Source organism: Bombus affinis, chromosome 2, assembly GCF_024516045.1.
Source record: "Bombus affinis isolate iyBomAffi1 chromosome 2, iyBomAffi1.2, whole genome shotgun sequence".
Classification (NCBI taxonomy): domain Eukaryota; kingdom Metazoa; phylum Arthropoda; class Insecta; order Hymenoptera; family Apidae; genus Bombus; species Bombus affinis.
The window spans coordinates 11735877-11761373 of NC_066345.1; the positions used below are offsets into that span (position 1 = coordinate 11735877).

The 25497-nt window shown below is 42.9% G+C and overlaps 1 protein-coding gene and 1 long non-coding RNA gene across 6 annotated transcripts in view; one reads left to right on the top strand and one right to left on the bottom strand.

Annotated features, from left to right (window-relative positions):
- Positions 1 to 25497, bottom strand: part of LOC126928922 (ETS-like protein pointed) — a 142979-nt gene that overhangs the window by 48917 nt on the left and 68565 nt on the right. The window contains exon 1 of one of the 5 annotated variants that reach the window (XM_050744817.1): positions 8470 to 9452. The exons of the other annotated variants lie outside the window; for them this stretch is intronic. Coding sequence (XP_050600774.1) covers positions 8470 to 8575 — 106 coding nt within the window. The 5' untranslated portion in view covers positions 8576 to 9452. Of the gene's footprint in view, positions 1 to 8469; positions 9453 to 25497 lie in introns of those variants that run through there. 5 annotated transcript variants of the gene reach the window in all.
- On the top strand, positions 10407 to 12929 carry LOC126928989 (uncharacterized). The gene is made up of 2 exons (XR_007717035.1): positions 10407 to 10539; positions 11089 to 12929. It is a non-coding gene; the product is annotated as an uncharacterized LOC126928989 (long non-coding RNA).

Consider the following 25497-nt stretch of genomic DNA (forward strand, 5'->3'; position numbering starts at 1 on the left):
AAATGCCGCTTTATATTTTTAGAAAGATCCAGTTTCGTTATATTTGATATATTACTCAATTACTTTGCTTAATTTTCTCAGCTACCTACGCTTCGTTATCTAGCGAATTATTCGAGACAAAGAAGCAGGCCACGGTTAATCAAGTTGCAAACTGTCGATCGCGCTAATTAATGAGACACACGGTGCACCGTTCCAGCGTCTATTTAGCGTGCACGTGACCCTCGTACACCTGTTGCTCGGCGGCCTCGTGGAAACGTGAAACGCGTCCAATAGGGGAACTCACCCTAATTATTCCACTTACCACTGGAAAGAACGTGAATTCGAGACGAACGAGGGTTGCTGTGGTAAAAATACACTAGAACGAAATACATATGTATTTTCCTCCCCACAGAACAGCCGCAAATCTCTAGAGGTGCAGAGAACGTTGCACGCTATTCGTTATAAAAATAGCGCGAACGTGTGTTCGATATTATTAGACATTGTCCTTAGATAGAGAAGGATTTCAGCGGTAGAAATGTCACGCTTTTTGTCGGTATTTTTTTAATGAACGATTTGCTATTGTTGGTGAAAGAAACATAGAAAAATATTCGCTTGTAATTTAAGGAATAATGTTTCGTATTTTAACCGATGTTATGCGCTTCACATCGCATCGGATCGTGACAACGAGAAGGAAAAGTTCAGTATGACCTTCGGCGATTACGGCACAGCACGTAGCAATGACACGCTAATGACAACATAAGTATTACATCAATTTTATGTCTACTCTAACAGAGGCAAAAATTTCGGAACAATTACGTTTATTAGTGAAAATTTATTTAATCAATCAGATAAAAGAATCTTCTTCGTTGTACGTTTATAATCACATGCATCTTCTAACTTTATTATACGGTGCGAATGCTCAATGGAAGATACATATTTCTCGTTGACGAAAAGTCAGTGAAACAGTAAAAAATTTGTTTCGATATTGTTGTTAAACTGTATTTCTGCGTATTTGATGTTTTGCTTCAAGCATATTACAGCTCCGCCACATGGAATCAACGTGTTCGTTACATCAAGTTAGAAGGATTTTAGATGAGGAGAATTAAACGAAGAAAATAAAGGTCCGTGGTTGCAGAGATTGTGGTAAGATTCCGTAATTTTCCTGTACACATCCTGTGTCGTTAAGAATATACGACACAAGTTGTATAGTCTGCGGTTTCCCCGAAAGGGCTGACCAGGGCTATCCGGTAGCCAGATAAAACTTATCTATCTCGACGACGACGGTTTGTTTGCGCTTGGTACGTCGTCATTTTGTTGATAGTCTTTTCAGCCACGCCTCTCCTATGGTTAACCATCAAGAGGAACGATCGTCAGGTTTGGGAAACGAAGGAGGTTCAACGAAGGATTCTTTCAAACGAGTTTGTAAATTGCCGTCTTGGGAATTTGTCGTGGAACCAGAAGAGAATCGTAGTATTGTATATGTAATTCTTCACGGGTCGTACTATTTCGTTTTTTAAATCCCGTAGATGATAGAGATTAGAAATAATTTATTCGTACCGGTATTTCAAGCGTGTTTGTTTTGAAATATTGTATTTTCTCGATTTCGTTCTCTGCCAGGTATATGATTAGCGTTCAACTTCTGTAAAAGCATATGATTCATTTTCATAATTCCAGGAGTTGCTGCGAATAACGATGAATGATAAGATAAATTACGAAAGACATAATGTTTATAATATCACATTGGACTTTTTTACTATTTGTAACAGACAGAACAGTCCATTTAATTCAATTCTGCAAACTTTATCACGGAAGATTGCCATCTTTGTAAAACTGTAACCACGTACTATCTGGTTTCACGAAAGATTGTACGTTTATTACAATTCCAGTTGTATGATTAGCGTTCCACTTCTCTAAAAGCAAATTTATTTACTTCCATAATTTTATGTGTTGCCGGACGATGGTAATTGCGCGATTATAAATAGCAAAAGATATAACGTTTATAATACCACAGCGTTCCCCTACTATTTCTAACATCTCATTTTCCATTCATTCGTAACATTTCGATCTTAATTCAATTCTATCGACTTGTTCGCTTTGCAAACCTTTGTAAAACCGCGTGTTCTTCCATTTAAGAGACATCGTACGGTAAGTAGAATTCTAGTCACACGATCAGCGTGCGATTTCTCTAAAATCGAACGATTCGTTTCCATAATCCCAAGAGACGATGCGAACAATGGTAAATTCTACGACAAATTGCGAGAATTCCAACGTTTACAACACCATCGCACTTCTCTACCCGCTTGTAACATCCCGTTTTCCATTAATCCGTAATTGTTTCGATTTTCTGAGCGAATTTTATTATAATACGACCGGAATTATCCCCAATTGAATGTTACAAACCTTTCCATGGAAGTTTGCCATCTTTGTGAAACCGTGGCCACGTGTTATCTCGTTTAAGAGAGATTGTACGGTGGTCTGCGTCGGAACGAACCAAAAGCCAAGACCACGATATAATCCTGTGGGTAACGCGAGAGATAAAAAAAAGCAGCACGAAGGGGCAGCCCTTGGTCCGAATCGCGGCTCGATAATGACGACCATGTTAACGAGCACTCTGGCGACATTGTTGATTATCGCGAAACCGCGTGTCTCGGCACGATAAGAACGGACAACGAGCGTGTTACGCTTAATAATTAACGTCTAATCGGCGAAAGTACGAATCCTTATGGCGTGTTATTAATGTCGCTAATGATCGGTGTCGTGCTAGTTAAATCAGTTAAATGGACGCAACTACTGGCGGAAATGCGGGAAACACTGTGATTTGCGAGTCAGGATAACGACTGTGGGACAGCATCTCGATACGTCTATCTGTGGGATGAATCTATGGGAAAATCTGTAGATCTATAAATTCAACCAAGAAATTAATAGAGTCCGCACATTTGGACGTTCTGATATTCTAAGGATACTCTTTTGGTGTAGTGAAATTTTCATGAAAATCTTCGCCATCTATTTAATTATCAAGCTGCAAAATTCATTCAAATTAATTTAAACAAAGGTGTAGATGTTATTCTATTTAAAACCCTATTCGATGCCGGTATATATAAAGGAGGCTCCACTCGTTGAAATATCCTGCGATTTACGTTTAATGTCCTAGAATTTTGTATAATTTTAAATTCATCGAGAAGGCTCCTGATTCGTATCTGGCAAAGCTCTTTCGTTTTAAAATAAATGGCTAAAGATGTTCGCGTCCCTCGGGATTGTACTTTGTTTTCCGATTCTTAGGCGAACTTCGTCCAATACGCGTTGAAAAGCAGAATCATCCGTACGCAATTATTTCCTACGATCGCTCGGTTCGTTCATTCTCGATATCATTGATAACGCGGAATTGGAAGACGCTTCTCTCGATTAACCAACGTCTCGCCCGTTTCTTTCTAGCCTTTAACTTTTTATCTTTTTACGATCAACATACCTCCTATTAACGATAATAGAACTGCAGTTGGGAAATGATCGGACATTCTGAAACGCGTGTTTCAACGTTGGTATCGCGCCACGAACTGAAAAGAATCGCTAATGCGCAGGTAAACTGAAACTGATGCAAATTTTATGAAGCCTAACTGTCGATGCACGCATCGCAACATATTTCAGCGAGTAGAGCGGCCTTTTAATATCCTTAAAACGAGATTCCACGGCCTATTTCTATGCGTGAAAATCGCCCTAATACCGATCCTCGCGAGCCATCGTTATTCAATTCGTCGAATTCCACGAAGTTAACTATGCAAAAAGATCACCAGAGGGAGGAAAAAGTACGGGCAACAAGTGGCAGCGGCATTGTTAACCACGGCGATTATCAAGAAACCGCGTGTTTCACCGAGATATCGTGTCCTGACGGCGTGCGTCCCGTGATAACGTGCATGCACACCATGCCAACTTCCTGAGACGATCCGATACGTCATCGGGCGACAAATTCCAACCACGAGTATGCGTCCGTGTGTGAACGAAGCTGAAACACAGACTCCTAAAACTCTGGTACTTGCGTCCACGACGCGTTGCGACGTATGGACCAATTATCGTAGCCATGTTGATTAGCCGGTTGGCTACTCTCTTCGAGCCCACTGGCAGATAAAACGGCCGATTACGCTGAATCGTTTATCGTTTCGCTGCGTTCGCTCTAAGAGCTTCGTTACCGTGGCTTTTCCACGAGAAAACTCGCCAGGCTATCGAATATTAAACGGTTCGCCAATTAGCAGCCACAAAGGGACGCCGTGCTCGAGATAAGAGCCACGGAATAACCGGCATTACGAACTTAATTATACGCATGTGTACCGTGAGAAATCATCGTTTGAACGTATCGATAGGCGAACAGGCCAGATGCGAATTTATTGGCGCACCACCGATATTTTATAGATTTTTAAATGGAAGATATCTCGTGTACTATATATATCTCGTAGAAAATTCCTACATCGAAATAAATAATCATTTTTTCTATTGTAAAGCAGTAATTTTATTTATCTCGATATAAATTATTATTCTTAATGCAAGTTTTTGTTTTCTTGCCGCGTATGTAGTTGGGTAGTTTGTATAGTTTGCAATGGAGATCTAAATTTGGACAGGATCGATAAGCAATAGAACGACGGATCGATCGATCCAGAATTGGTTCGAACGATCGATTTTATTGACCGACTTTGACGCAGTCGAACGGAGATTATTAATAGAAAGCTGCTCGACGAATGATATATTGTTCTATGATTTCATACGCAGGTATGTCGCTCGTGGCGAAAATCTCCCGTCACTCGTTTTTATTCCAGATTCTGTCCAACTCTTTTCCTCGTTCCTTCTTATAGTTTCTAGTTTCGTTAAACTCAAAATCATACGAGTACTCGTATCGAAATAAATTCTAGCCAGCGCTATTGTACGCTTAGAATTGTTATATCTCCATTTTATCTTTCGTCGTAACAAGTGTCTAAAACGTTCAAAAATCATATCGTTAAACGTCCATGCGATATATTCTTTCTAAAATTGTATTTTATTTCTTTGTAAGCGAATACTAAAAATTTACGACGATAATTTTCTTGCTGCGAAAAGCAGCATCGAGTCGAAAACGATTGGAAAGAATGTGAGAGGGTTAAACAAGGGCTACCAGTTTCTCGAAATGATCGATCGAAATGTGCATTGGTATCACGGCAATTGGTATCGAAACGGACCATTACTTTCTCATTTCGCGGCGTTATTAATTCACGAGGTCGCCGCCGGTTTTCGTCTCGACTGGCTGTAATCTACCACAGGGAAATTACACGCGGAATATTTTTCAAAGTCCCTCTCCGCCGGTTGCACTCCGTGAATCACGATAAAACAACGATACGTACGTACAGGCCCCGTTTCTTTCTCCCTTCTTTTTTGCCACAGTTCTCGTTATCCGCGACCGATCGCACGCGTTCGTGATCGAAACGAGATCACGACCAATCGGATCGTTCGCCACGACGCAAATTGCCTCGACCGAAACCGCAATTAGCGCAAAATGTTTCGTGTACTGTTAAACGAACAACTGACTGTAATATTGTTAGGTGGAGAAACGAATTTTTATTAACGAGTCAACGATTGTTTTATCGGCGAAAGGACAAATAGGGATAAAATGACTTACGAATTGACGAATATTTTTATATATTGAATCACTTGCGATATTTAAAAAGAAAAAAAAACGTATATTTATATATATATATATATATGTAGCTACGCGTTTCTTTGTATTTGAGATAATAGGAAATTCCTTTTTCAGCGACCGATTCGAAAATATAATTTATAGATGCATTCGTTAAGATCAACTAAGAAGTTGATTATTTTCTATTTCTTTGAACATCTGGTGTTAAGTTTCAAATTGTACATAATTATCCCAAATCGTTATGCCTCTGCACATGGAACGGAATCATCTCGGATCGAAAATGTTAATGAATCAAAACTAATTAAAGATGAATTCTGTTCATATCTCAACGATAATCGAGATCTGTCCAAATGCTCTCAGGAAACTAAGACCCATACACGAAAATGAAGTAAATAAATGAGAGATTAGACGCGAGATTTGATTTCACTTCGTTTGCAAACATGGAAAAGTCGGAACTCGATCTGCTATAAACGACGAAGATACGAATAGATAAAAATACGTGACTCGTGTGACTCGGTACAACTTCAAAGGCGAGTCGATGGAAAGGAGGAGCGAGATCCACTCGAATCCGTCTTCGGTTCTCGGTGATATCTACATGAACAAAACGGATCAAGCCATTCGCTGGAACCGGTTGCCAGGAAGCAGCAGCATCGCCGGATAGCTTCTTCGCTCGAGATATCCCCTACTTAGAGGCGAAGCAGCCTCGACTTGCGTTCGCGAACGAGCACGCGTGTACAACGGGTGTAATCCACCCGTGAGATTTATCATTAAGCCGCGCGTTTCAGTAGATGTACATCGAGTACAAGTTTCGAGTAGAAGATAACCGTGTACGCATCGCTATTGCGCTTAAATGCAACGTAAAAAGTATTATAATTCGATCTCGGTTACATCGTTTTCGTCGATAATTCTTTCAGAGACATAAGATCAACGTTAACCTCACCAGGCCCGGTCACGAAGACCGGTTTCGATATTTCGTTAAAAATTGTACATTCCTTGTTATTTCCTACGTTCATCTAACTTTATGTAAATTCTTCTGTTATCCGATTAATCAATTTCTCGATTTTTCTTGATAGGAGAATTTACATAAAGTTGGACGAACAAAAGAAGTAACGACGAACGCGTAGTTTTAAATTAAATATTAAAACCGGTCATTTGTCCGGGCCTGATAAGGTTAGTGTTAAAGAGGTGATTTATATGGCAGATCGATATTATCGATTTAGCATCAGAATTGTACTTTTCAAGCTGTTGAGAAGCGCTAATATATTACGTTGCTGGATGTTAACGCTGGATAACGTTTGGTCGAAGAAGCACCGCAAAAGATATAAAACGCAATGCCTTAAACATTGGCATTAAAATTCCAATTACGTATCTATCTTGTTTCGCGTTAATCAAAATCTTTTCAGATAGACGTAAGTGAAAAATAAAAGACAATTATCTTTGCCCGATCTCAATAAATCTATCTGCGAAGAGATTAATGAACGTGTACGATGCAAACTCAACGAGTCAGTTTCTAATCAAAGAGTAAAACACTAAATTACATATTTAATCAAACACTGTGATAGTAAAATTTAAAAATTCATCCGCTGCCTGAAATACACGACTTCGTGTCCGAGATTAAATTTTGTATCGAGTTTCTGTGACGAAACGTAAAGAAATCTTGTTAATTGGAAGCCGCTATTTCCCTAATATCTAGTTGCAAAAGAAAAATGGCCCGTGCTCGCAGAGCAAGAGGAAGCGTGTCAGGGTCAAGGGTCGGCCACTTCTGGAACAAGACTCCCTTCCCCACGAAAGAGAGTCCCTCCAACTGCAGGAAGTGCATATGCGACCATGGGATGCAGGTTGCACTGCTACGGTCTCCACATCTGTTACAATCTGTCCGAGCCTAAGTCACGTTCGCGCGCCTAACTATTCGTCACGTTAATCCGTCGCGAGTCTGAATGATTACGAGACGACGACTGGTCTGACTGTCAGGGTTAACTTTCAACGGGGAGAAGCGTGCCACGGAGCTTTACTGTGAATCGACGCATCGTCTTGGTTCGAGTTTCTTCATTCATAAATTTGGTAATCGCGTGATTCTTGAATTCATCGTTTTTAAATCGTAGATAAATACGTATATTGGAAGTAGCAAAGTCCATTTTTGTTTCTACGTTTGCAGTTTAAAGATAATCTACAGACGTTGAGGTTTATCGACACCTAGATACTATTGCGCGATAATTTGTCAAGTAAAATTTCGAAAATCTCATTAACGATATTAATTCGACCGATTTTACTGTTGATCGACGAATTAAACGAATCGCATTCTTCACTTTTAAATTGTAGATAAAATACACGTAGAAAATAAGAAAAACTAACCAGGTTTTCTTGCACAATAATTTGCCAAATAACAGTTTGTAAAATTTCGTCGACGAAGCTAGATGAACAAAGTATCGCGCGGTATTGCGTTGACACAATAAAAAGAAATATCGATCACCGACGATATTTCCAAAAGAAAATGTAATATTACGTTACAAAGATACATAATACATTAATAACATCAGTGCATCGCATGTACTACATTAACAAAAATAGAAAGAGAAGAAAGGAAAGGTAATATATACATAAAAATGACAAAATCCCCAAATTTCATATAAATAAAACATAGTACACTACGTCTCAAAAATCCTGAAAAAAAATACTTTGTATCGCAAAAAAACCGTAGTACTACCTCGGTACGTAATGGTAGTAAAAAAAGGTAAAAAATATCTTTCATAACCGCAGGAGTGGAAAAGAAGCCATAAGCGCGAAAAGTTGCACGCTGAAAGAAGGAGGTGGACGGTCGCGTTTGCTCGGTTCCATACCTCTGGGCCTGGCGAAGGACTTCATGGCCTTGATTCCCATTCCGGCATAAGCGTCGCCGCCGTAGTCAACGTACATGAGTGCTGTCCTCGCGTGCTCACTGTACATACACGAATTCCCGGATCACTGTCATTCACTTTGCGTTTTTTGTATTTCCCTGTGGCGTGTATCGCGCGCGAACGCGCCTCTATTACATCACTTGGATGGAAAGTAACACAACAAGTAGGGGGTTGAACTGAACTCGTCTCGGTCGTGGTACGATCGTCGGTTCCATCGAGGCAAACGTTCGCTGCTCGTCGATCGAACGATCGAACTTCGATCGGTCACGGCATCGCGAACAATAATTGCGAAAAGGGAGTCGATGGCGGAACCGAAAGTTCTCTTTTAGCCCATGCTAGATCCTCAAGGTGTCGGCGGTTCGAGTGGTCGATGACGCGAGCTGTCAATGGAGCATCAGTGGTCTGACAGAAGCAGAGCTTGCCGTTAAGAACTTCTCTTACACTATTCTACACACTATTTCGAAATGGTGGTTCGCGAATGAAAACTTTCATCGAATTTCCAAACAACGATCAACGTTTAAAAATGATCGTTCTCGAGTGTCGTCTGGTGCTGTGTGACGGAGCAGAGTCGAAAGAAAGTCTTCACGATCAGAAAATCTTCGACTTGCTGTCAACTTTAGACGTTATCGAACATTGTCGATAAGCAAAGGCACGGTTTCGAGAAGCACGAGACCGCGAGCCATGGCAGGTCTCTCTGTAAAGACGGCAGGTGAGCAGCTCGGCGAAGAAACTGGTCGAACTCGGCTACGACTGGCAGGAACGACGAAGAGAAACACACGAGGCGACTCCTCGCGTCTTGCAAGCCGGTCCGCGCGTAGTGTCCAGCATGTGTTTGCTATCAATTCATAACCGCGACCCACCGGGCTATTTCCGAATACCTGCTTGCGCAACCATGACTGGTGAAAGAAGAGGGGGGACACCGGAGCGGAAGCAGAGGAGGCTCGATCGCGGGGACCTGGCTCCGAAAATACGCGAGGAAAGCTTCCAGTTCGCGACGTCCTCGCGAGCCGTGCCACGATTTTTCGATCCTTGGAATCGGGCCGTAGCTCGTTTCGATCCGCTCTCTCACTGGCGCCTTGCCGATCGTGCGCACACACGTGGAACTCGACGAAGACACACAAACGAACGAAACGACAAACGACGATATACGTATGGTAACATAGAAGAACACCACTGTGATCGGATATAATACGAGAGTCCCTCGAGAGTGAAGATATTTTTCGGATGATCTAGATGGAAGATCGGGCGCGATCTTGGTGGTGGAAGAGCGGTTCGTTGGTTCGTCAGGCCGAAGCGCCACCGTCGAGCACGTACGACCGCGTTCCGCAGGTAAGTGCGTACGCAAGGAGAGAGAGACGCAGAGCAGGAACCCAGAAGAAGAAGAGGTAGCGTAGAAGAGAGAGGAGGTAGAGGAAGAAGTTCGAGCGAGCGAGCCAGCTGGACGAAGAGGACATGGAAGAAGAGGTGGAGGAGAATGAGGAGAAGGAGGAAAAGGAGGAGGATAGGATCGTGTATGGTGGAGGGAAGAACAGAAGAGGCGAAGAGACACGGTCGTGAGGGCAGAGAGGGGATCGAGAGAGTTTATTCGAGGCAACGGGCCGTGGGGGACGTGGCGGCGGAGCCGACGGCGGAGGTGGACAAGCACCGTGGGTTATTCCTTGTCCTTCGGCCCGTTGAATCGCGTAGATTCGCTCGTTGGCTGGCTGACGAGATAACGGAGATCGTTGCGGGTCTGCGTGTACCGAGCCAAATATGACTTCGAGAGGGGAAAAGGACAGAGAAAATGGATATACGTATAGCAAATTGGATACGATCGCTCCTGTTGCGTCTGTACAGACAGCAGCAGATAGTGCGATCCGGGTTTTTGGAAATTTTCAAAACTTCGAAAGCGGCGCGTATTAAAACGAACGACGCAAATCGGAAAACTTACTGAGAAAAGCGAGTTTGTCCGAAGAAACGGGTCACAAGCGACAAAGAAAAGCAAACACGAGGATTCACGAGGAAAACGCCAAGGTAACGATATACCGAGGAAACACACGATCGGTAGAGACAAAGAAGAGACGATCGGCCGATAGAGAGAACGAGCGCGCGAAGAAGAGAAAAAGAGAGAGGAGAGACGGTCTCTCCCGGTGTCGGGTCCCCACCAATCCCGGTGCACGCTGGCTTAGCCTCACTCCTCGCTTAGTTTTATGAATGAATACTCTCCCGTCGACGCGACGCGGCAAACTCACACTGGCGTCGGCGCACACGACCACCCGCTTCCCGTCTCGTTCCTACCACCACGATTCTCCCACTCCCAACCTTTTTCTTTCCTTCTTTATACTACCTTCGCCATCTTCGTCAATTACACGCTACTCCATCCTTCTTCCTCTTCCTACGTACCTTCGTCACCCTTTGAATCTCTTTTTCTCCGATACTTCCATCCTCCTCTCTTACGCTCCTATCGTTTCGTCTTCTTCTAGGCGTACGCATCTACATATATCTCTCTTCTTTTTTTTCTCGCGTTCATCTTTCCTCTCTAACAAGCGCGGGTTATATATATTTGTCCTCGTTGCTCCATAGGTTAAAGATGACCGCGCGAGAGAGTGTACGAGGCCCCTCATGGATAGACGCAGACATAGACCAGACCATTCCTTCATTCGGTCGGCTCGTTCATTCATGCCTCAGCCACACGTTTCAACCGTGTAGTCTGCCCGGCTGAAACTGCCCCCACCAACCAGCCACGCTTTTCCTTCTGCCTCTCGCTGCCGCTGACGTCGCGACGACCGCAAAAGAATACTATTCACGGGCCGACGATCTCGCTCGCGCCAAGATTTTCTGACGCGTCCCTCCAACACCGGGGGCGGTTTTCCCCGGCAACACGTGCGGGGGAGGAATGCCCGATGAATGAATCCTCGAGGAGGTTTCGCGTGCTACGCTTCGCTTTTGTGAATGGAGCCCGACGATGCTCCTCGTTTCTTTCTTGCCCAATTTTAACCGAGTACTCGTTTTTTAACGTTCTCTTTTTGTCGAGACAGTTGGAACACCCATATAGAAATTATTTCGCGGTATGCTGTACGTTACGCATCGTCGAACAAATTACAATTAAGATTAGAGGAAAAGCCAGTCTCTGCAATCGTTTAATTAATTCGGATGTCTGTTTTAAACTACTGTTGAACTTCGTTCAAGGCTTGTTTCAGCTGTACAAGATTCTGGAATATTCGACGTTTCTAGCGTCACTGCCACGCTCTTTCGTATTAAAAGATATAACGTTAAAGATGATGTTAATTATCGTTCGATCCTCGCGTCAATTTCTAAAGGAATATACATACTATACTGGTTACACTATGTCGTTATTGGTCAATGACGCGACGAATCTCATTCTTCGACATACACGAGCTTCTTTATCGTCGATAAAAAATTTGCAAATTTATGATATCTTTCATCTTTTCATTACATCAATTTGCTTCGGCTCGAATACCATGACAATTGATATTACCATCACTTGCCCGATACGACACAGACGTAGTCACCTGACTCGACAAAAAAAGCTACCCAAAGTTGCTTCTACGCTGCGAAATAAAGTTGGCTTTCAACGCGATTAGCTTCGCTACGAGTAAAAGTTTTCTCCATCGTGTCCGCTGGATATCGAGTGGCGAGTTTATGAATGGTCTCGCACTGCCGGAAATGCGTCCCGTAAGAAATTTTTAGCCTTGCCCGCGAGCAAGAAGTTTCACATTAATCACCGCGAGGCAACATCCTCGAGCTGAGAGCGTGTGGCGCGGGAAAGGCGGAGGGACAAGTAGAAATTACCGACGTTGTTAAATAGTGTTTGCGTTCGAGCGTACGGCGTAATTACGTCTCGCCTTCCACCGAATGCTACGTATTCTCGTCGATTATTCCTCTGAAAACCGGGCTGCCGAGTATTACGAGGCGACTTCCGTGCCCTGACGCGAGTAGATCTTGAATGGAATCGCTCTACCTTCTTTTTTCATCCTTTTCGTCCTGCTCCTCCTCCTACTCCTCCTCCTCTTCTTCTCCTTCTTCTCGTCTTGGAAGGAAACGTTGATTTTTTAATAATGATCCGAAGATGATTGGTACGGTGAACCGGTCATTTCCGAAACGTGGTGAGTCACTACTATTTTAAAAGTAGCTTGATATCCTTGAAACGTTATTACATTTCGAGGAATAATCGTAATAATCGATATTGAAAGTAAGCGGTAAAAGTTTGTTGCGATAGGATCCAATCATATTTGATCCAGGATTTCATCCACACAATCTCACTATCTCGAAACATTTGCCAAAATATTTCAGGAAATATTTATTTACCCTTAACATTTTACCCTCTAAATGTACCTAAACGACGGCCAATCAAAATATTGCTGTAGAGACTGTGTGAGTATAGACTATAAATTAAACAATTGCGACTTGGGTATTTATTTTACTGTTCGCCTCTTTTCTCACATTCCACTTATTACAACTAAGACGCTTAAAGCCAAAAGGTCTCGTATTCGGAATATCAACATTTTTCCACTTTGCTTCGATCTCGTCTGCAATTTGACTTGGTAATTTGAGTCCGTATTAGTGCATACCGTCACGTTCAAAATAGTACAGTATCGTTTCCGATCGACTAAAGGCTTCTCGCCTTGGAAAAAGTTAAATCGTGCACCAAGTACCCTATATCGATTTTTTTAAGAGATCACTTGTCAACGTTCTCGAGCCGCTAATGTTATCCCAAAGGATATTTCTTTCCGTGTAGGTATACGAATATGTAAATAAATAAATAAATGTACAAAGTTTTATTAAAATCGACGTAACGACATACTTGCAGGGCTATTACAAGGTAGTGGATTCGATTATTTCGAAGAACTTTTCAAGAAAATAAGACAGAGATAAGATCGAACGGAACGCTAGTTATCCAGGGTAAGTAGAGCGTGGTTTATTGCTAATTGGCAATCAAGGGTGACACAGAATAATTAGAAAGCTATTAGAAATGGAGTGGACTCAAACAGAGCCACGATTGCTGCATGATTTATGAATCCGTTGCAGAGACGCTTCGCAGGGAGAGATTAGGCAGCCAGCTGGTATTACCGCTAGCAACCGTGCATAATAAAGCGCAATATAAATCAGTGTCAATCACGTTCGAGGCTTGTGCAAACATTAAGACGCGTGATTCGGAAACCAGAGGAGTCTGTCTAAAAAAATACCATCCTCCGATTCGATCACGTATCACGATTCTAAACGAATGAAAATTTTCGACGCAGAAGGTGGATAAAACATACACGCGATATATCGTATGATCGCATAGATAAGCAATTATTAGCTTAACAGGAACACGTACGTGGAAAATTTTCATCAATTTTCGTATGACTTCCGACATACCGGAGGAATAAATAATTTCCTGGATTTTCTAATCGCCCCAAAAAAATATTCTAATCTAAAATTGAATCTTACCAAAGTAACGTAACGCAATTTTCAAATCGATAGACCTAATCTCTTCGTATCGCTTAACGAAAAACGAAAGATGTCAAGCCTCCTGTCATAGAATTACGAAACGATATGGGAAATTTTTATCCATTCAGGCGCGTTTTACTCCGTTTAACTTAGAGTTTAGAGTATACGCGCGAGACCCTCCTCCCAGCGGTCAACCTTCTTTGCCAACCGGTTGCGCGGCATTCGTTTCGATAAATTAGCTGGGAAACGTTCCGCCGACTTTGTAGAGTCCGGATCTTGCCTCTAATCACGGACAACAGGTGCGGCAACCGATAAACAACCGGACCGCAGGCGAATATATTCGTCACAGACTCGAGCGAGGGTGAATGGAACGAGAGTGAAAAAAAATCAGATTTTTTATTTAATTTCAAGATTTTTAGATTCGCGTTGCTCGGATCGATCAAAGTTGCGCGCTATTCGAGGAATAGAGCAAGGCCGGTTCTCTTTCTTTTTAAGAGGGAAACTAATTGTAAGTAATACAGTATTATTAAATAGCAGATAAAATCGTGTGACAGCTCGTTTCGATGACTTTTATTTGCCTCGACTGGTTTCGTGTTTGCTACACACCGTGGGAATGAATTTACCTCGTTGGCTCGTACTGCCACCGGAGTTCCTTCCGTTTTGCTATTCATCGAAGATTTTTACACTCCGATCAGTCGTTCATCGTACTTCCCTTTGACCACCGCTCCGGTCATTCTACGCGCGAACCTATCTCCTTCGGAACATCGAACCGAAAAGAGAAGGATCGTCGAGTTAAACGATTATCTGATCGGGCAGAGTATCGGAAGAGAGGCCGACCTGGTTCGTCCCATTCACAAATCCGCTCTCGGTCGCGGGTCTATAATCCGCGCGCGGCTGCATGGCCGAGAACCCGGAAGGCAGCGCGAGAAAATCGTAACCGTCGATCAGCCAGCGGTGGATATTAATAAAGCGGAAGGTAGAGAGAGACGGACGCAGGAACAGAGAAGGAGGCGGTGGAACGAAAAAGCAACGAGAGCAGCCAGCATCTTCCAGAATAATGAGATGAGAGCCGGCCATGAGGAGGCTATAAGTGTATGCGCGGTTTCAGGGAAGAAATGACACGCAGAATGATAAAGAAGCATAAAGAAGGTAACAGCGGTAGAGTGAAAGGTTGGGATTCACGAGTGGTCGAAGAAGAAGAAGAAGAAGAAGAAGAAGAAGAGAGAGAGAAAGAAGGAACAAGAGCAGAATTACCGCAAGAGGAAGGAAGTAGCCTGTCCGGCAGACGGCAACAGCAACAACAACAACAACACCTACGGTGAGTTCTATGGAGAGAGGGAAGAGGAGAGAAAACGAGAAGCGGAGAAAGGGGAACGATATGTAAGTTCGGAGGGGAAGAAACGAGAGGCAGAGGATGGACTCGGTGATAGAGAGCAGAAGCTGTTCCATGGTGTACACTTGCCGAAGGCTAGGCAGGTTTTTGCTCGGGTTTTTTACGCCGTTTATTATAACTAGGAAGAGCTGATGCGCGTTGCGAGGCAACCCGATATACAATGAACGCGTGTAAGCGCGTGGAGCTCGCTCGATCGCGATCGGAAGCCTCCTGCGCCTTCGAACAGTTATTCCGACAGAGTTTTCTAGGGTACGAACCCTCTTCATACATCGCACTTCGCCATGAATGTTTTATATGATATTGTATACTGTATTGATACGTAATTTGAGTTACGAAGTCGGCTACAACGTCTGCAACTTAACGAGGTATCTTTTCTTTTTTCTTTTTCTTTTTTAAGGAAATACCAATTCGAACGAACGCGATATTGAAGTCTTTCGTATCGTACAATATGATTGTTAGAAGGCTGCTAAGAGTTTACGATTGATTAAATTACTCGGACAAAGTAGCGACAATTAATAGCGACAGAAATAAAGCAAACAAGAATTTTATATAATGGAATAAGATTCGAGTAAGGAAATAAGGAACTTAGTTACATATAACTTGCAAGAAGTCGTGTCTAAAATCGAAAGTCTGTCGAAGCTGAAAGGCAAGAGCTAATAAATACATACGTTGTATCATATGATATTCGCGATATCCATATTTATTCACAGACTACTACTCCACCAATTAAATCCACCGATTAATTGATATTTCACGCGATCATTACCGACGACCAAAAAATCTTCGCTTAACGAAATTATCAGAACGTCAATTCGTATTCTTGCAGCTTTTCCTCGTAAGCTAAGAAAAGTTTCATTCGTACTGTACGCTTGCTGTGAACTTATTAAGGAGCACGGTAGACGTTGGCATTCTAGAGCAACGAAAAAAGGAAGGAGACGAAGGCAGAGTGTTTCAAAGAGGCGCGCGACCGCGCGCAGAAGGTATAGTTTAAACGTAGAGGTGGGATGGAGAGCGTGAGAACGCATAAACTTATAAGGCACGAAAGAGAGACCGAGGAAGGGAGATACAGACAGCAGCAGGCCGTGCTCCTTTCCTCGCCGCTGGAAACTGCTCCTTAGGAGAACCGTAGGATAGCCTATCCGTAACACGTCACTTCCTTCGACTTTGCCTTTATACCTATCTTTTTCGCTCATTTACTCCGCATTTTTATCCCTATTCCTGCTCGCAGCTACTTTTTCCTCCCCTTTCCCAACGAGATTTTATTTGCGAGATATATGGACGCGAGGTAGTTCTTACGATGGGACGCGTTAAATAGAAATCGTTTCACTCTCTTTCGGACGTTGTAAAGTCGTTTCTTTGGTCATTCGTGACTTTGCAAAGCGACACACAACTATGATAAACTTTGATACTTGCGAGATGAACAGCATGGGAAAGAGTTGCTCGCGTAAGAAAATGTCCTCTTCGTCCTCGATGTAAGCGGCGCGTGTCCGTTATTTCGCGGTTTATCGAATGAATAATTAAAAGGGCAATAAGGCTTAAATACGAATACGACAATCTTCGTGCAAGATTAACGTTTATAGGATGAAACCGGTAGTTTCGCGAAGCGGTTCCAGGCGAGGTACGCAGGTGTGAACATCGAAGAGATCGAAAGCGAACACCTCTCGACCCGCATCGAGTTTCATATATTAATTAATAGGGGGAATCTTAACGACCGTTCGAATACCGGGCGAAGGCATAAACTCGAGTTGGAATACATTAGAGCGGACGAGTAACGTGGTTCAGATCGTAAAAACGAAGAGGAGGGAGTGTACGTTTTCGGGCGATCCGTGGTTTCTCGTATTAATTAGCATAGAAATTTAACGAACTGTGGAGATGACCACGCGAGTGCATCGCACGATCGTTGCATAATTTTCCGTTCCACGGGATCAGGGTTGGTTTTAAGAGTAACCGAGTCGAAAAATACCCATAATCAGCAAGTTAATGCTTATTGAACGAAATTAATTTTAGTTAAATCGATTTTAATGCCTCCAAGCGTAAATATATTCTCATTTATCCGCCCTGAATTAAAACGAAACGACACGTAGAGAAAAACGGGGCTTCCTAAACTAATCCGAGCGACTCGATAAATACACGACTTTTCTAATATCGATTAAAATTAAAGAAATAGGTTTGAACTAATTCTATGGATAATTCCATCTACGATGACGATAATGATAAAAATATACCGATTTTAAAGAGATCATAAGAACTCGATGCTCTTGTCAAACGTTATCTTGAAACGTTACTATCTCGTTAACCTCCGAAATTAACAAGTTAATGAACGATCAACGATCTTTGATAAAACGAATGTCAATTTAACCGAGTCCGTGAGATCTTGGACAAAAAAGGAGAGCGGAAGCATTAACGAGAAAAGGTGGGAAGAAAGAAGGAGAGAATAAGGAAAGAAGAAACGAAAGAAGAAGAAGTCACGGTTACGTGGCCGTGGGCCATGCGCTCGCGCGCTTGGGGTTACCGGAAGTCGAGTGACCGTAGCGGGGCAGGTGAGCCCGATCCCTGCCGATCCTCCTCCTCCCGCTGGCAGCGAGAGAAAGAAAAATGGAAGGAGAAGCCGAGTAAAGGAAGTGACGTCGCACCGCGGGGCTCGTTCACGTGGCTGCAACAGGAGAAGGTGGTGCGCTCCACCTTCTATCACCTAGGAAAACGGCCCATAACTCTTTCCTCCGTAGCTGCCGCGGCTTCTCGCGTCTGACAATGGAGATTGCGCGTAAATGGATGGGATCGTGATAGAGTAGCGCTCTAACCGGCCAACCAGATGCGTCTGTACGGAGATTCAACCTCAGATCCTGTGCTATTTACTTCGATCGAAGTAGATACAGGTGTTCCGATTGAAAATCTAGCGCGAAATAGAATAAGGTGCTCCGGAGAATTAGATTCCAAGTTTGGAAGTTCCTTTTCCTGTAAATTTCTTAATTATCGACGCAGAGTATATAATCAACGTTTGAGTCGTCGGATGTGAAATTATTTTCAGAAACTAAAGAAATTGCCACGTATATTACGAAACATCGTACACGTACACTTATAATCGTATCTATAATATCAAACAAAGTAACGCGTCAATTTATCAATTCTATAAAACATCTTCGCTTCAGTTCTCTCGTTTGATGCAATAGAACCATTCACACTAACGATCGCTTAATCATTTTGATCGATGTACGAGCAGAAATATTGTGACTGGAACCTCGGAATAGCGAGTGAAGCAGAAACGTTCGATTGCATAATACCATTAAGATCGTAGACTCGGGAGGAGGCGTGTAGCAACGCGTTAAATAACCGCCGGCTTTCTCGCCAAAACTTTCAGCGCTGATTATGCGAGGCCACCGCGCCGCACCGCCGGCAAACGATTGTCCCAACAACACGAGTTTTCTCTCGCAACGGCCGATTATTGCGGCAACGCAATATCGGAACGCAGAGATCGTTGCGTGAAAGTCCACCGTCCCGTACGTCCGTGCAAACGAGACGGAACAAGAGGAAAGGGAGGACGCGGACATCGTCGAGCCAGCGAAACTGACAGAGAAAGAAAAAGAACGAGAATGGAGGGAGGGAAGAGGCGACAGTTTCCGGTCTCCCTGAACGCAAGCGTTCACTCTGCCGCTTCTCTGCGCTCGTCTGCGACTCGGTGCGAGCATTTGGCAAGCCGATTTCCCGATTATCTCCTCTCCATCGACTTCCAGTTGCCGATGGACGATCTCAAAGGAATTTCGCGAACGCTTTACATCGCATCGTGGTCGAATTAAACATTGTCAGGTTTATGAGCAGATCCCGTAATTCTCGACTCCTCTGGACGATATTTATGGCCAGCCGATTGGCACATGTAATTTCTTTTAGGAATTTCCTAAATTTCTTTCCAGATTCTGAATGGTAGTCTTGATAGATGCGATATCAGTAGGAAAAGCAAGCTTCAAGCTGATTCGCAATCGAATGTTCCAAGTATAAAATAATTCGGTTAATTCGATTGCACAATGGTGAAAAAAATATGACTTCAATTTAGCTTCTAACAAAACTGATAAGAATAACAATGTATGTGCGGTGATTTGATAGAAATTTGTCAATGACCTGGTTGGAATTAATACACAGTCTTCGAGCACGTACGCTGTTGCTCAAAAGTATGAGATCACCTACTGTTCTACATTCATAAATTCTATCGCCCACTGACTCACGTTTCCGAGGCTTAAGAGAATTCTCGATAAAACCTCGTAAATCTGGCGAATCTCTTAAGAATGGTTATATCGTGTAGGGAAACTTGTAGTGGCCTTTCGTACAACCGTAACCTCAACAAGGCGACACTTAAAAGTTGGTACGTAGGAATAGCAATCGAGGCAGCCCGGCTCTATAATGAAGCGGTCTCCGGCTGGCGAGACGTAATGCCGTCTTCGAGCAAATACAGCCGCGATGAATAATGTACAGAAGCAGATTATCCTCGAAACAAGTTCTCAGCTTAACTCCCACGCGCAAGGCTACCTTGAGACAGGTGTGTGCCTCGCTGCGTGTACACGATAACTGATAAGGTTGTACCTTTTGGGAATTGCACTCTTATCGGTGGAACGCTACTTTCCGAATACTAATAGTATTTCGTTCTGTACAAGCTGATGCAAAAGTTTCGCAACTTAACGTTACAAGCATAACGTGCAGCTAAAATCGCATGAGACGAATCGGTTCGATCTACCGCAATTAATCATTTGTTGAAAAAATAAAGGGTAGTCGCGTAACGCCGTGAAAATTCAGAAACTTTCGAAAATTAAAATTCATGAAATTGTCTTTAAAAAAAAGAGGCAATGTCGATTTGATCAAAAGTATCGACGTATTCTTAGTAATCGAAAAGAGGACAAGCCTTGGGCTTGTTATAAAGATATTATCTTCGTACAGAGTCGATGCAACGCAAATATCGACGCTTTTTATTTCTTTCTAAATTTCTTTCGCCGATATGACGCAACAAGATAATGCTCGCCGATTTCGCAAAGACGAAATCGAGAACACGGAAATAAAGAGTGGACGACGATGATTTCGCTGTATGAAAAGCGACACGTTCCAGGTAAAAAGAAGCGAGAGAAAGACAGACAGAAATGCCACGACCAATTAAACAACGTCTCTATCGATTAATTACGGCCGATTGGATTCGACGAACCATGATTGATCGACTTTATCAGTGTGCATTCGCTGAGACATATGATTAAACGTTTTGTGCGCGACGCAGGACGCTCGCAGATTTCTTTCCTCGTCTCTATCCCATCGTCTGCCTCTCTCTCGTCACTCTTATCGAAAAGCGAGATCTCACGACCGAACAATCGCGCGGCAAACCGTCTCTCCTTTTATTATTCCCCTCTTTCTTTCCTCTTTTTCCTCTTTCTTTCTCGTTTTTACGAACGATCGCCGCGGCAACAATTTCCTAATCGACCCCGCGACTTTCGTGCAATTAACCGTTACACAACCCTTGCTTAACGATCGTATCGGCGAAAAAGGAAATGTGATCGATCGGCTTCTTATCGAACGCTGAATTTTCCGGCCGATCTACGCAACCGTTTATGGAAGAAACAATCAAAATACGCGAATGTATATGATTTATCAACGTCTGTTAATTAAAAAACAGACACTTACGATCTTCAATTATATCGACTGCGTAAATTGCGATCGAAACGAACAAGCGGTCTCAAGACAGGTTCCATTTCGAATTTAATGTATTAGATAAAAAGAAGAAGACGTTCGAAAAGATAGAAACGCGACGAAGTAAGGGTGGGGAGAACAGAGTTTAAACGAAGACTAAAAGAGTGCAATTTTCTAATTCAGTATCTACGTTATTATCGTATCCGTGTTGTAAAAATTAGCTTTTCGCGTGATTTCGCAAACTCAACGCCTATCATCTTCCACGATCTATCTGAGATATTTCTCCATCATCTTCGTAAGTTTAAAAGTATTAACATATTAAGAGATATTCGCATATTACTTGCCCTCGTCAACCATATCTTTAGATCCAACAGGTTCTTTCCACTTTCAGGTGTCTTTGCCCTTTTAATCACCGAGTGACTATTAAAGTGACTACTTAAAATCAAGTAATCAACAAAAATGTACCTGTCAGGTACCATTCGTTGAATCTGCAACTACATTTCTAGAAAATTAACCAGCAGAGCGGAGAATTCGAAGCGCCACGGTGTCTCGTTTTAATTTCAGCACCGTCCAAGTCGATCAAAGAGGAGGACGTGGGTAAGAAAAAGAAACGAGAAAGCTAAACGAGCGGCAAAAGGGACGAGGATAGGAGATGAGAGAGGCGCGTGTGTGGGAGAGGAGGGCACGTAGTAAGCGTAGTAAGACACGAGCGGAAGTTCGAAAGGGGAAGCCCCTGGTAGAGGCCGGGGAACCGGAAACGGCCGAATGCTCGTCACGAGGCACCGGCCAGCCCGAAGAAAAGCAGCAGCTAGAAAGAAAGAGCAGCGCACAGAGGATATACGTTAAAAGGCCGGCACACCGCACGAGCACAGAGAGAAAGAGCAATTTGGAGCAGAGGTCGAGACGCGAAATAAGAGAAAAAGAAAGGATTTACGACGGGCAGTACGTTAAACGAGCTGCAGATCAAAGGGCTCGATATTAATTGATATTAATTGCTCTCCTGCCCTTATAATCCTTTTCCTCTTCTCTGTTTCCTTCCTCTTCTATTTTTCTTATTTCTTTTTTTTTCATTCTTGGAAATTTCTACAGAAAGATTTTGTATAGGTAGAAAATAGGATGTAGAAGGCTCTGAAGATTGACAGAATTTTTTATGGCGTTTCTTTATCCGTTATTAGCCTCGCGGGTACGAAAGGTCTCCTTGGTAAAAAAACGGGAAGAAATAAGTAACAGAAATAACGAAAGAATAATGAGTAACCATTAGGAAGAAGAAGCTAAGGTTACAAGTAAGAGTTAAGATAGAAAAGTTATGAAATCCGACCTAAGGAGGATCTTAGAGATTCCACGATTAAATATATCGATCTTGCGATGCATGGATTTAGTGAAATTTTATTTATCACCCTATGGAAACAGCTACGGCAGATGTAAGCGACGCGACGTCGCTAAGCGTTCAACAGCAAATAATTTCGCATTCTTCCGGAGGGTACACATTTATGAACACTAAACGTACGATCGAGAAACAAGTTGCGAAAATGGAGGATTTCTTGGATTTGCGAAATATCAACAAGTTTCCAAATTCCAGTTATCGTATATAAATTCCAAGTCCCCTGCCTTCAATTGTCTTAAACATCGAAAAGACACACATTGTAGTCGTACAACGACCATAAAACCGGAAAATAATAGGAAGCCAACGTCGGCTATTACTCCTACTAATCCCTAGTCCATGGTGCGCGTGCTTGATACACGAATTACGATCGTGTACAACACGACCAATTACCGATCCCTGTCCGATCACGCTTCCCGTAAGGAAAAAACCTGGCAAACGACATACAACGAATAAAAAGGAAACAAAGAAACAAGAAGAAAGAGGGAAACTTGTACGCCTCCGAAATATAATGTAACCGACACTCGGAGAGAGACGTTGTTGGCGGCTCGGCGCAACCGTCACACGAAGAAAACGTTTCGACAAAAGCCGACCGTGTTGGTGCGACTGAGACGTGAATATTCGCTTCGAGACGGTGGGAGTATGTCCAAGAATGAGTAATACAGCGGCCAGCAGGGATTATGGCGGGGAGAGACGACAAAGGGGCGAAAGATAGAAGAAGACGGAGCACTAATGAATGACTACAAAAGGAACAGGTATAGCGAGACGAGGAGGTAACGATGTAGAAAAAGAGAGGGCAATATTGTGGTAAAGAAGGATGGAGGCAGTGAATGAACGACGAAGAGAGAGAAGCGTAATGGTAGAGTAAAAGAGAAGGTAGGGGGAACGAGCTGACGGTAGCACGCACGCAAAGGGGATAAGGGACGTCCAGAGGGGTGAGAGCCAACACGGGGAAGAGTTATTTTGGTGCGTGTATCGAAATCAGAATGCAACAAGTGACACACGCGTGCGTCTACTGTCGTGGTCGGAAACATTGCTTAAAATCTCGTCGTTGCTCTCCTACGATCTTTCTCTTACTCTCTTCGCCTTCCTACGGCTCGTGCAGCGAACATACACTTCTAACTTTAGATTGTTTGCTATCGGTCTTCAAACATATGACGGACCTCTGAGGTCTGGTCTGCACGAGAGGCGGCGACAGCTCGGTGCAAGCTTTTTGGGCAGATTCGTGGAATATGCTTTCGGGTATACTCCGTTGCACCTAATTTACCATACGTATGTAAACTCGAAGAAAAAAATAAATATCCCAAATTTATGGAGGAACGATAGTCAGGAAAACTCTACCTTTGTCTCTCTACCGTCGATATCTTTCCGAAGTCATCGTTATCTCGTCGAATTTCCTTCCCAAATTCCCAAACTTCGTCCATCTCACGAACCATAGTTCCAAATTGTATCGCAACAAAGTAGCGTGGATGAGCTTTTAACAAAATTACACGTACGTGAACTTTGTGTTTTTTTTATAAAACGGCTGTTCAAATAAACTATTAAAAGTTAGTTATTCGGTGATTGCCAGGCTTCTTCCTGATATAAATAATTTTCTCGTATATACTCCGTGGATGTATTATTTTAACCATCGCGTTAGACAAAATCGCCGGAGATCTTGGAAATTTTTATGCAAACGGCCGTAAGGTCGAATCAAAGGAGAAAATAAACTGGATCTAATTAGCGGCTAGAGTTACTCGCGAAGAAGAGTACTCGCGGATAGAGGCGGGTAAGGGGCAACGAGACGGCGCCAGCTCGGCAGAATTAATTCCCGCGGAGGTGTTCTCCGCGTCCCGAAATGATGTTCCAAGAAGCAGAAGCACAGTTAGCGAGAACGAAGCATTCGTATGCAGCGTGTCGGCCGTGTAGACGATAGGCGATCGTGCCTTGCCTGGCCGGTCCGTCCCGTTCATTCACTAACTCGCTTCGTACTCCAGTACATTATTGTTAGACAACTGCCCGTTTCCGGCGCTATCGCTTCTACGTGTTTGTCATATTTTCCTCTTGCCCACTATACCGAACAGACAACGCTCTTTCTTTTTCGTTAGCCACCCAACTTCACCACCAATTTTGGAACTCTTTTTCAACCATCATTTTACATTGTACGTTATTGATATTTAAACGTACATATGTATATGTGCGTGTACATATATATTTTACATTTTAACAATGGAATATTTAATTCTTCATTGGCGTCGTTGAGCGTAGATGACTATAGCTGTGGTTAAGATCTTCCACTTTAACGTATCTTTTATTTTGGAAATAAACTTAGGTTGGATATACGTAAGAGACGATCGCAATTGTTAACGTCTACGCTATTTTTCATAGTTTCTAACGAACAGGCGAATAAAAGATACTGTTGATGGCTTTTGATGGAAGGAAAGCCGAATAGAACTAAATTGAACAAGAAGGAAATTTATCAAAGACACGCTATTAGTCGATGAGCGAACGACGATGAAGGAGGGCAAACGAAGCAGTGGAAGCTGGTTTTCGCGATCCACCAAGCTCGACATTACGATCTCACACCTGAGCAGGAGAGCGTGCCTTTCGTGTCGCGCGGTAACAGATCGTTTCCGGCGCGCGTAGAGCCTCGGCGTACCGCGCCGCCACGCCGGAAGAATTATTCAATGGCGTACTCGCTAACTGCGACTACTCAATAGATTGCTTTGTGTCGATCTACCAGCGGGCGAATTAAGCCTCTGGCCCTCTGCTTATCCCAAGATACTATCTGCGCGAGCAACGGTTTACTTCATTTCCAATATCGACTAGATTTCTGCCACATACAGGATTGTCCAAAAATAATGTACAGTCGGAGAAACGTCGTTACCAATAGCTAGCTACTGATATTCCCATGCGTAGTAAAATATCTTTTATGTTTCTTTTTACTGCTTTCCACTGCTAGAATTCTAGAGTTATTGTTCAGGTTGATTGATAGAGGAACAAGTAGATGAATTTGTAATCGAAAAATATATTGAAATAAGTATAAGTACATGCATAGTGTATACTTATTCAGATCGTCACTCTTACATTGTTACAATACAATAGCAAATAGTTATGATAGGGAGCA